General features: G+C 42.7%; 2 protein-coding genes across 6 annotated transcripts in view; one reads left to right on the top strand and one right to left on the bottom strand.

Annotated features, from left to right (window-relative positions):
• The window catches only part of VPS15 (protein kinase family protein / WD-40 repeat family protein), a 62,588-nt gene extending 57,319 nt beyond the window's left edge, over positions 1-5,269 (top strand). For all 5 annotated transcript variants that reach the window (XM_087386864.1, XM_087386865.1, XM_087386862.1 and 2 more), the window contains one exon: positions 4,496-5,269. In XM_087386864.1, coding sequence (XP_087242990.1) covers positions 4,496-4,672 — 177 coding nt within the window. In that variant the 3' untranslated portion in view covers positions 4,673-5,269. The remainder of the gene's footprint in view (positions 1-4,495) is intronic.
• Positions 5,270-8,736: 3,467 nt separating this feature from the next.
• LOC147892417 (Alkaline-phosphatase-like family protein) lies at positions 8,737-12,378 on the bottom strand. The gene has a single exon (XM_087387234.1). The coding sequence runs from the start codon at positions 12,268-12,270 to the stop codon at positions 8,851-8,853; it is 3,420 nt and encodes a 1,139-aa protein (XP_087243360.1). The 5' UTR covers positions 12,271-12,378; the 3' UTR covers positions 8,737-8,850.
• Between the last annotated feature and the right edge of the window lie 455 nt (positions 12,379-12,833).

Raw genomic sequence — 12,833 nt, 5'->3', positions numbered from 1 at the left:
GGAGAGGGGGGCGGAGGGCCATGCGGGAGGCAGCAGTGAGGGAGGAGGTGGAGGGGAGGGCCGCGCAGCGCGAGGGGGGGGTAGACGGGAGGGGAGGGAGTTCGCAGGAGCTCGGTTTCTATTGGACAAGCATAGTCATGGAAGCAACTATGTTCTTGTGGTAAAGCTGATTATGGGTTTACAGCAATGAACCTCCAACTTGTGGTAGGGGCTTCTGCAAGCACTTTGTTCCAGGAGCTGGACTGTTGCTCTAGAACAATTGAGAAGATAACTTATTTCGCAATCAATGGCCTTGCGTTTGGTACATCCAGCATAAAATGGACAGGCCATGAGATGGCAGATCTGGGTATGACGAAGTGGTTGCATGTGCAGATTGATGTATCTGGTCAGGGCTGCACATGGTTGCATAGACCTTGGTATAAAGGTTGTGCTGTCTAGGGTAGGATTACCAAGGTTGACGATTGGAGTGCCAAGCCTAATGCTGGTCTTTCAGGCAACTGATTTCGTGGGAGTAAGGGTATAGCAGAAGAACTCTCAGTATTTACTGATGCTCTTTGGTGTGGATCACCTGGGATAGGGTGCTTAAGTCGCCTATCTTTGGGGAGCAGACAGTGTGAGACATGCATGCAGTTAGGACAATGACTCCTTCAGTAGAAAGCTTTGCATGAATGCATGTTGATGAGCTGCTGATGGGCTTCAGTTAGAGGCATTGCATGTCAAAAAATTTGCAGCATGTGCCCAATTTGGAGGCAGGTGCCTTAAAATAGGGGTATGCAATCAAGCTTTAGTTTACATGCAAATTTATGACTGCATGCAGTGTGCATGAGAAGCATGCAAACAGCAGCAGTATTTAGTGGGCTCCATGGTCTGCATTCAAGTATGCAGCAGTCTCAGTAGGCTGCATGGGCTTCATGCGGTGTGCAGGTACAGCATGCAAATGCACAGCAGTATTGATGTGCGCATGGGTTGCATGCAGCAATACTTTGAATGATGCAAGCATGCAGAGAGCTACATGCAGCATGCATGCAGTGCATGCAAAGCTCTAGTAAAAAAGGGATAATTTCAGTTGCGAAAGTGGGGCTGGCTGTGGTCACCTGCATTAGTATTCTGTTTTGATATCCGTTAGGGCAGCCCTATTATTGTTGTTAAGGGGGAGAGGAGGAAGCCTGGAGTGATTTTAGAGAATCTAGCATTAGATTCACAAGTCTAAGATGGATTTATTTAGACCTTGATTTTGAATTCGGATCCAATCTAGACGGGAGACCTATACGTTTGTATGCACTATTGTACGGAACTGTGTACTTGTGCAGGTATACCTGTACGGAACAGGTACTGTGTGCAGGTACACCTGTACGGAAGAGCTGCTGTGCAAGCCCTATTGGACAACGCGGGTACTTTGTATGGGTGCAGGTACGGAAGAAGATGCAACGGGCAAAACAGCTAGCGACGTAGCTGGGCGGCAGGACTCGGGATCTGTACGTGATCCGTACGGAAGTCCGTACAGTCGTACGGATTGTACGGATGGAGCGCAGCTGAGGCTGTTGAAAGGTGTGAGCGATGCAGATCCGGAGGCAGGGGAACAGGTCCAGTAGTGCTCTGATACCACTGTAGGGGCGATGAGCGAAAGAGCAAGTGCAAGAGTCGAAGGAGAGAGACTGTTACGCCAACTAGACTAGATAAAATGAAAAGTACATAGTACTTGAAGGTAGACCCTAGGACTAAGTGTCCTAGGTGTCACATAGGACTAAATGTCCTATGTAGCATAAAAGGCACTAAAACACTAAGTGCCTATAACTATGCCTACAAGGCACATACCAGAGCCCATAGGGCATCACTAGAACCGGGAGAAGATGGCCTACAAGCAAGAGGACAAGGTGACGCAGGAGAAGCTGCAGAATGAGCTAGAGTGGCAGCCCAACTAGGCTGGCTTCCGGACAGCAAGGTGGAAGGGATCTAGACAGAGAGTCTACATATGCTCGAGGTGGAGCACGCGGACTCATCTAGAAGTGTTAGGCTTGTAGTAGGACCTTTTGGTATTGTATCCTGTCCTACTTTGTGGACGTACGGAAATATAAAGAGTTGCTTCTATATTTGTCTCTGAGCATTGTCTATTTACTGGCTTGCATGCACTAAGTTCAGAAGTTTCTGATTCCACACCCCACATCACACTGTGTGAGCTCCCGGGCAATACTATCAGTCTTCTGCTGTGCGTACCCTCTATTGGGTCATTTCTAACAGTTAATTGTAGGCTAGCCAAACACAATGGTAGGCATACCCTACGCATGCCTCTATCTCAATCACAACAGATATTTCACAAACGTACTTGGAGCTTCAGGTGAGAAGAAAGCCAAAGAAATGAGAGGGGCAATTATGTGTTGACATCTCCCTCCCTGCTGTGAAATATTTAATGATGGATAGATGGGGTGGAGAGCTTCTCACCAAATACAGGCTACAACGTCTGGATTGCAAACCAGACAAAACTGGTAGCTTTCAGGTTGTGTTCCGGGCTGTTGACTAATATAGAGGACAGTGTGGGTATGGATATCACTGCCTTGCCAAAGTTGAAGGCTGATGGAGAGCACAAACAAATCAATCATCTCACAGGTTGAGCTGGCTGAGTGAGCAGGTATTCGTAGGCAGGATAGGCTGGTAGGGGATGCATAGTGATAAGCAAAATGACCAGGAGGAGGAGCAACTGTATGCATTCACTGCGTGTATGATAGTAGGCGAAGTGAGCTGGAATTAATTGGCTGCATGCTCACACTGCTTGCATGGTCAGTTGGCATGCATGCAAAATATGTTGCATGCAGTACATGATTATAAATCAAGCCTTTTGGCCAAATCTCTGCCAAATTTGAAATAGTGAAAAATGGGCTGGCACAGCTCAATATGTTGCATGCACTCACAAGTAGTTCACGCATACTCATGGAACCTCACACACCTGCATCCAACCTTTTGCACGTTCTCATACACAGCGTGCAAGCACATGTAGCAATTCATGCAAGTGCATGCAGTCCAGGCAGCTGGCAGATACTTTTGCCTTGCCTTCATCTAGAAGTATCCAGCTCTCTCAATCTTTCACGGGCTACTGCATGAGTGCATGCCACCTGAAACCAACTTCATGAGCTACTGCTTTTTGCCATGTTTGTCAAAGTAATCTGGCCGGGAAGACCCCACCGTAACCAGCGCAACTTCGCAGAACTAATTGCTCATACAGCCAGACATCTTCCTGAAACACAAAGCTAGCTGGCTCATCCATAGACCGTTGGATACATCCAAACTCCTCACGGCAAGACTCCAAGGCCAGTAATGCAAATCTACAACAGACAAGACACATGGTGGTTATCCAAACTGAGCCATGCTACAAGCATAAACATACATAATCGACACAAAGAATGAGTTGAAGTTCTCCATGGCGTCATCTTTTTTCATGTTTTTTTCTACAGGATCTCTCTCTCTCTCTCTCTCTCTCTCTCTCTCTCTCTCTCTCCAGATGGTGATCGTTCTCTGCGCTTGTAGCTAAGCAAACATGCTTGCAGATCAAAGAAGTGACGTGTTTTGCTTGAAAATCTTTTGTTTGAAGTCGGGCTAGATATGGTCTGTTTGCCTGGACTCATGCCTGCCTACCTGGCAGGATGCATAGCACATGGCTGATCTTTAGATCAGTCTGTTTCTCTCAGATGCTGACGTGACATGCTTTCCTCATATGGGGGCCTTATAGATTGAGCAACTAAGGACTGACCTAGCACCTAGAAGACACATACACCATAAGGCTGAAATGTAAAGAGTCCATGGAATACAAAATTCAAACGTGGAACATCATTTTATTTTTGTTCCATGAATTTTTTAATTTTTACAACATACCTTTTGTATTTCTATCAGGACTATTGACCCATGAAACATGTCACAGTGTTGCATCTATGATGATGATATGTGCCTTCAGTTTTTGGTATACATGTAGTATATAATGGAGTTTGAAATTAGACAATTGGTTAACGTTCATGATACAAAGGTTCATCTGATTCATGCTCCTTGCTGTTTGCGTCCTTTATGTAAAAGCTGCATTGAACATTTTGTGCATTTTAATAATCCAAACTGTACATCTTAATTTCAAATCCAAAGCCTGTACACAAAATGTGCACACTATTAATTCTTAAACAATTAATTTGATATTCTTCTTGCAGATCACACTTTTCTTGCAATTTAGAACATTTAGTAACATTTCATCCTTGGTGTACACTTTCTGGCAACACATTTTAAAAACTTCTACATCCAAAAGTCCTACTTGACACTCTGATATTCTTCATTATCGTATGCATGTTTTGCTCTCCTTGGTTTTCTCAACCCAATGATCGTAATCCGTGTGGACAATAGGTAAATGTTTGTGTGCTGCATATGGCATTCTAACAGGTTTGTTGTCAGATAGATCTCAAAAGAATGGTGTTAGCCACTGCAACTTTTGTTTGATATCAGAGTTTTGCTTATGTCATTTCAGGAGATTTCCAATCGTCCCCAAGGGAGCAAAAATGTAGTTAAGGGCTGTTTGGCAGTGGCTGCAACAGACACAGTGGGCTGTCATCGAGACTCTGTCCTATCCTTGGCCTTTGCTCAGACTAATCAACGACTCCTCATTTCCAGTTGCCGAGATGGTTCAATCAAAGTTTGGAGGTAGTAGGGCTCCTCATCTTTCAGTGAAGTCTGCTCAATTGAAATGATTTCATGAGAGATTGGGACTACAAAATCATGGTGGTCTTGGCTGATACCAAGCTTCACACTATCTCAAAGAAGCTTGTCCAATGTATATTTTGTACATGTCTATAGATGTACTTTTTGGAAGGAGTCACCTTTGCCTCATTTACGTGTTTGAATTTTCCTGTAGATGCTTATGTGCAGCATGGGAGCAAATGAAAAGTGCAGCCAGAAGCTTACGTATTCTTAGTTGAGCATGAACCCCAGTGTGTGTGTGTTCTATGCTACCCCTATCCTCTCTCTGGTTTCTTATTTTGTGGAGGCCCAGAAATCTTTAAAATATCATGGCAAATGCCTTCTTGTTGAAGAGACTTTTGCACCAATTGCAAAGATGACAGAACACTAAATTGCCCTTGCTTCACATTTTAATTGGCCATACATTAGATGGATGTTGAGAATACTTTTCTCAATGGATACCTAGATGGATGAATATACATACCTAAAGGGTATAGTGGGAATTCAAAGAATTCACAATAGTTTTCTTCAAATGGGATTTCAACCATTAGTTAGACTATTGATGAAAAAGACAACAAAAGACATTGTTCTTATTATATTCTATGTTGATATTATTATCGACCAGTCTTAGTGGACACCTTACTTCATAGGTCAAAGGTCAGCTCACCTCAATGTTTGACATGAAGGATCTAGAGAACTCCATTATTTTCTTGGCATAGAAATATGGAAAGATGACAATAGCATCATTTACATGGCAAAAATTAAAAGTTCTTCATCACACAATTGCAAGCCACTCTAAATAAAATTGTGTCGTCGACTTTAATGTAGCTAAATTATGAAGTTAAGTTTACAAAGATAACATAGGAGTAGGTGGGAAGGGGTCCTATACTTGTGGAGGACTTATAGATAGGTGAAAGAGAGAAACAAGTTGTTTGCTTGTCTTTCACTTTTCTCCTAGGCTTTTCCTCTAAAACTAGACAAGGTTTTTCTCCTTTGGATCCATCTTCCACTGACAAAATGATTATTAAAAAATGAATCAATGTTCACTTGTTAGTCGAGCGTGCAAGGCCTTGGCTCACTTGAGGTAAAATGATTCTAATGTTTAGCCATCTTTTTCTATAGGAAGCCATTAGAGTGAAGTTAGCATTATACCTTGAAAAGGTAAGTATTTTCCTTGCAATTGTATTAATTTATATTGGATTCCATGTGAAAGTAGCTTGCTCTAAATTAAACATGACAATGACAAGAATTTTGAAGAGCAAGGTGACCTTTTGACTTAGTAAGTCCAAAAAAAGTTTAATTTTTAAGATTTCGATAGCAATTACCCTTAACGTCAGTATTGTTGTCCTTTAAAATTTTACTCATGAGAATTACAAGGGGAATTGGGCCCTAATGGACACTATGGAAGTGTAGATAATGGCTATGGGATAATGGGCTTGAGCAGGCATGTGTGCTCACGCTACCCCACAAGGGTTGAGAGAAGGGGAAGGGAAGGACAAGCAAGGGGTTGAGGGGAGGGGGCGAAGGGGAGAGGGATTGAGGGGGAGACACATACAGTGTGTGGGAGTGGGAGGGGCTGGCGACAAGTAGGAGGGGTAGGCGAGGGGGAGATATGGGAGGCAAGAGGGGCAGGCATATGAGGAGAGATGGTGAGGGAGGGAGAAAGGGAGGGAGTCATGAGGAGGCCAGGCGGAGGGGGAGCTGCAAAGGGAGGGAGGGGGCATACTTAGCTTAGCTTGATTATTCGAAGGCGGAGGAGTAGGGGTAGATTAATCGAATTCACTATGGGGACGCGAGGGGGGAAGATATACTAATCGATTTTTTATTTTACATTTGAAGGGGTCCCAAGACATAATGGGCCGTAATCGACACTATGCATTGCCTTGTGGTCTTGATTGATTTGGTTCAACATTTGATGTTTGTAGCTTATTGACAGTGCAAGAAATATATTATTTGACCTAGATTTGAATCTATTTAAAACGTGGAGACTATGGCGATGCTCTGGTGCTCAAAAAAGTGGACATGAAAGAGAGCTTACATTACAAGTACATATAGTCACCTTTTATTCTCATTCAAATTCATATAGCAATCCATCAAAGTATTTGAATCCTATAAAATATAAATGTGTCCAAAGCTTGCCTAAGCTTAAAAAAGAACATATAGAATGATTCTTGACTTCGGTAGACTAGACTAATAATATCGGTAGAATTCCAGTCAAGGTGGAGGCTCTGAGGAGAAGGTCGGTATTATCTTTCCTATGATTGTTGTTGAAACCTCTCCCTCCTTGATTGTACTCCATTGAAAACACTCCTTTGTTTTATAAGTCAATAATATTCAAAGAAATGTTTTAAAGCTTGAGCCATTATTTTCTTTTTGAAGGTTTGTGTGTTCCCAAATTGTTATTTGCCAAGATTCCATTTTTTGGACATTCGTCACTTTGATGACCAGAGGCATAACTTATGTCAAACTTCTTGTCTCTACCACATTTGTAATCCTTAGAGTACTACAACCATGTTCCATCATGAAGCTTTATATGGTAGATATCATTTTTAAGGACTAGTTTATTCAAAATTTGTTATTTCTTAAGTTCTAAACATAATTCCATAAAGTTTCGATCTTATTCCATAGGTTGATGCCCTGGCTTCAACACAAACAAAAGCACAGCAAGCTTTGCATTACCACAATTTGTAGAAGCTTCACATAAATAAAGTGTATCAAGCTTTGCATCACCACAATGGTAGAGTCCACATTGAAGTCTGTCTTAGTTCATTGGAATGCCTTACATTTGACTCCAAATGCCCTAATACTTGAACCAAAGGTTGGTAAGACGATCTTGCTTCCTCGTGTCACATTAGCACAACTTCATCATATTAGCGTGATTTTTTCCCCAATAAAAGTGTCAACATATCAATTGCTAGCAAGTATACTATCATGTCTAACGAAACTAACTATGGTCAACATTGTATAAGCCTATGGCTTAAGATCCATGATTGCCCACCATAGATTGTGCATGAACATGAACCTTTAAAATGTACACAAATGTTTACACACCTTGTATGTCTTTAAGTAAATAGAAAGGCAATATTCTGCACATGCAAACCACGACGTTCAAGAAGTGTAGATAGATGTTGTATAATCAAGAAAGCTCATAATAAAAGATGCCTAGTGTTGTTCCGCAAATATGTGGTAAATCTGGGTAACTTTAAAAGTTGTATTCTTAAGATAATGAATCATGGTGCTATATATAACTTGCATGATTTCGCTGCCTTAATTAGAGCAATAAAGACAATTTACAGGACATAATTAAATGTGATTGGCCTGTTTGAACGCATAACAAGTGCATTTAGAACTGGATCCCCAAGGCTTTTTGTCCAAAACAATGCCTCCTTATCTTTACTGCAATAGGTTTGATGGTTTGCCCGTTGTATATCGGTCAAAATACATGATCTATAAATGTAGAATGGTGCTAGTCCTTTTCTAATTCAGGTACTCAATTTTAAAATCCTTCATTGTGATAATGCCCACGTGGGGGGAAAAAAACACTAGTGTATTTCTACGCAGCACGGCCATTTCCAAACAAAGGTTTCAATTTCATCCTTGCATTGGAAAAATGCGACCATATATATAGGATCATGCCAGTCATCAACATTCAGTTCTGTGACTTGAGTACTGAGTTTATAATACTTACATTGTCATGATCCTCACATATGAAAATCAAAGGCAAGCTTGTATTCCTGTATAATGCACTCTACTCTGTGAAGTTTTGCTTCAGGAAAAGTAACATTTTATGGGATGGGGAAGTGACTAGCAAGCCAAAGCCCCATTAAGTGAAGTAAACCTCACACTCAACGTCATTTTCAGGTTGACCTGACATGGAATGTGTAGATGATATAACCCATAATGGAGAAGTTTTAATATACATAAAATTGTAAAGGTACTAATGACCAATACAAGGTTAAGCATGAAAAAATGGCTGCGGGTTGGCATTTAATCTTCGAACGCGCAACTCAAATCTTGTAAACTTTGCCAGGCAAAAAATCATCAAATTCGAGAAATATGAAAATATAGACGGAAACTTTCACCGAATAAGATGACAATCCATGGCCCTTCTGTGAATTCTATGGAAATCACGAAGGGGCAGCTTTCTTATCTCAAGAATGGTAACAAAAAGTAGAACGAGGCTAACACCAACGTAATATCTGAAACAAGAAGGCCAATGGCATCAAACACAAACTTGGGGGCAAACAATCCCCATACCATTAAATGGCGCCTTTGTATTGTCACACAAATACTTGAAACTATTGTAATGGTTACTCGTACCAACCCATACACCAAGAATGCATGAGACATCTGCCAACTGTAAAATGTGTTTGAAGGCACATTTAGAAGGCCTGGATGTCTCTGAGACACCAAAAGGGCCAGGCCAATAACAGGAAGTACATGTGAAGCTCCAAAGGTGTCTACGGCAAGCAGAATGCCCTGTCGATAGATGTTGAACTGATCAAACCCTACGAATGCAGCAGCATACCTCAGACCATCAAAAGAACACCTATGACCAGTGCAAAAGAACAACTGCACAGCAAACAGACTCCATTGAATAGCTCTTACAGAAAATCCTTGAATATGATCCAGTATGCCTGCGAGCTCTCCAGGCATCATGCATGCAGATTGCATGTCTATAAGGCACCATCCCTCTACACCTGCAATTAGTGCAATCAAAGGCCCTCGTCTTCCAAGAAGTAGAAGAATCATTCCACTCGAGACACCTATCAATGGAATAGATACTTCTTCCAGAACCTTTTTAAGCTGAACCTTGCCACTTTTACTGTCAATGTTCTTCACAGAGTGTATAAGTACCAGAGTTTGAACTCCAGCCATCAAATAAACCATTCGGGGCATCTGCAATCGTACTACAGTCTCCGAAAAGGCTACCACTTCCACCTTCGCGAGATCATCCAGCAGCCAATGGAGAGACACTGTGATGTATGTTAAAGGCAGCCCAAAAGAGAAACCCCAACAGCAACTCCTTTGCAGTAAAGAAGATCTCCACACCCTGTCAACAAAGAACCACCCTAGTACTGTCAACGGTACAAAGGCAGTGAAAGTAGTGGAAAACAGTCGCCAAATGATAGAGACTTTCAAAAGTGCAGTCAAACTTGATGCCCCTTCGACTCTTAGACTCTCTGTATCAGCTCTTGTGTCCTTAAAAAAATTAATGTTGCCTATACAACCCAGAATCAAGTTGAGCCCCAGAAAGCACAGAGCCTGCAAAACCTTGGATTTGTTTTGTGCCGAATGCCTCAAATCAAGAATTCCAGAGGAGGCCAGGAAAAAGGTTACCATTTGTCCTTCTTTCAAAATGTAGCTGTTTGAGAGAAGACTGCATGCATAAACAGCAACAAATAATACTGCAAGTATTCCCCTTGGATCAAGGCTCCACCTTTCAAGCAGAATGCCACGCATTTGCATACCGAGCACTTGTTTTATACATGAACTTCCATAAAAAACATAAGATTTTGCTGAGCCGAGTATACAACCACCCAAAGCGATTATTCCCACCTGATTTGTTGACAGAGAGAATGAAGGTTTCCCAAGTTGCATTGAAATTGTGGATACAACTATTGATCCAGCCGTAAAAGCTACCCCAAACAGGAAGCCACCTGAAATCATTTCTTTAGCAGGGAAAACTTTTCTGCAATCTTCAAGATCCAGCTGTGAGCCTGAACAAGAAAATGGACCCACTTGGTACAATGCTACGATGTGGACAGCAAAAGCAGAAAATAATATTACTAGGCCAAAGGCCATCATATCATTGCCAAATTGAGTCCACTTTGAACGCGCAAGAGTAGCCGCAGCATCAAGATACCTAGAATATGCATCTATTCCACCGGCCAGAATAGCCATGCCTTCAATGGGATCTAATCCTGCATCTGGTGGACATACCAGCTGGGACCAATTAACCATAAAAGAGTGAGCATGATCATAAAGATTATGTATGTGGAGCAAATCTAATGGAGGGAAGCCACTTAATGCTGATTCAGCATACATATCAAAATACCGGTTCACCTGCCAGCTGTTCAGGCACAACACACTATAGTAATTCTCCATCCACTTATGTGCCAACCAGTCATGCCCAGCCGATTCAAGACTATTAGACGTGGGCCAAGTCCCAGCAACCAGGGCAAACAATTCAGCATTGACTTGTCCAATGCTCCCAAATGGAAAAGGAATGCCAATAAGAGCAGCCAATGTTGCCGCGAAATCAATTTGTGAAAATGTATGTATGCAGATCCCCTCTTCTCTGGAGGGAAAATCGCATGATGGAGACAGAATCCTTGGCAGAGAATAAGTTGGCTGTCTTGTACTCATTGCGAATAATGCAGTCTCCACCTCTTCTGCTGTTCCCCCGCCATGGTCTCCATTTAATGTCTGACCATGATCGCCCATCACTAACAATAGTGTGTCTTCATGCAGCCCTCCAGAATACGACTGATTCTTAAGAATGGAAACAACATCCTCAATCATTCTGTTGTACTGTTCCAGTTTTTCAACCATGTGAGGAGACTCTACTCCAAAAATGTGACCCACGTGATCTACTCCTAAGAAGTGTCCTATAAGGACATCCCAATCATCTTTGTAAAGTGCCGGGAACAGATTAGAGATCACACCATTATCTACGGTATGTAAGTCTTTGACATTAAATGAAGGAAAGGGATATGCCTGTGCAAACTGAGTTGGAAACAACTGGAGCCAGGTGTCATCTCCCATCATAAGGATTCTCTTCCCGTTGCTTGCGAGCTGGTGAATAAGATTGTCTTCTACAATCGCAGGAGCTCCAAAGCTATTTCCCACATCAATAAATGTGGGTAGGCTTCCAGTTGTTAGGCCCTTAAGACGCTGCAAACTAGTTGTGGGAGGATCGGCAACGAACTTGAAGATGAGGGCACCGGACTCCTCTTCATCCACTAATCGATTTAGAACTTTCAATCTATCCATCCATGGCTTGGGCTCATTCGTGAAGAGGCTGCTGGGTCCAACAAAGTCAAATCTGAGAGCATCAAGAACGAGAATCACGACACGTTTGATTGCCGGAGGAGTCCAGCATCCACGTTCGATTTTTTCAGTGGCACTTTCGCAGTACCTTTTAGAGTTCCCACGACTGTGTCGCCCTTCCTCTGTGGCAACATCTCTAAGAATAGCGTCATGATTTGCATTATGAGTCAAAGGGCAGCCGGGTTTAGGAGCTATCGTTGAGGCTTCTATTAAGTAGTTCCTATTGTTCCGTTCAGAACACGGCTCTGCCCGTACGTGGGCCTCAGAAAAGGCATCTGTGCCATTGTGAAAGCTTGTATCACGAGAGCTTGGAATGTAATCGACCTCAATAATGGTTTTGTTGCGTCCAATGTTGGGACAATCAGCTGAAAAAAGGTCATCGCAGCGACTAAAAGCAGGGAGCTCGTTCCGAGTGAGAAGAAAGCCACGGGCGAAGAAAAAGATGGCAGCAGCGTGGAGGCAGAGAATGTACACTAAAAGGCAGACGAATCGTGACTCGAACATGAAGCCCATATTGGAGATGGATCATCCAGGCGCTGCCCACAGCTCCTGCATGCCACATCGGGGCCGGCTCTCGATTTAGATGGTGAGCAACATGAAACCTCGAAGATTTCACCGACGAACTGACACTAAAAGGCAGACGAATCGTGACTCGAACATGAAGCCCATATTGGAGATGGATCATCCAGGCGCTGCCCACAGCTCCTGCATGCCACATCGGGGCCGGCTCTCGATTTAGATGGTGAGCAACATGAAACCTCGAAGATTTCACCGACGAACTGAGAAGCAAAAGATGGATGCAATCTGATACATGACAAGATTGCTGTTCTTCTTCTTCGACAGATCTACGACAAGATTGCTTTTCTTCCTCGACAGATCTGCAAAATTTTCCTGCACGAGAGACGCGACTCGGCCTCTACTCAAATTCCGGTGCTCAGTGCTCTCTCGTGCATCTTTTGTGATGGATGCATCTTCCAAAATTCCTCCAGCCGTTCCTGGTCTACTTCATGTCCAACTTACTTCCTAAGGCCTATCGAATATACATTTTACATACAGGCTCATATTCTAATTTTTTT

The sequence above is a fragment of the Dipteris shenzhenensis genome, chromosome 16 (genome assembly GCF_047967505.1).
Source record: "Dipteris shenzhenensis isolate YYH24624 ecotype China chromosome 16, Dip_SZ_1.0, whole genome shotgun sequence".
In the NCBI taxonomy this organism is placed as follows: domain Eukaryota; kingdom Viridiplantae; phylum Streptophyta; class Polypodiopsida; order Gleicheniales; family Dipteridaceae; genus Dipteris; species Dipteris shenzhenensis.
The sequence above is the reverse complement of the archived record's forward strand: the minus strand, read 5'-3'. Positions and strand labels throughout refer to the sequence as shown.

Excerpts from the sequence above, each read along its gene's own strand:
- LOC147892417 (XM_087387234.1), bottom strand. The coding sequence starts at position 12,270 with ATGGGCTTCATGTTCGAGTCACGATTCGTCTGCCTTTTAGTGTACATT.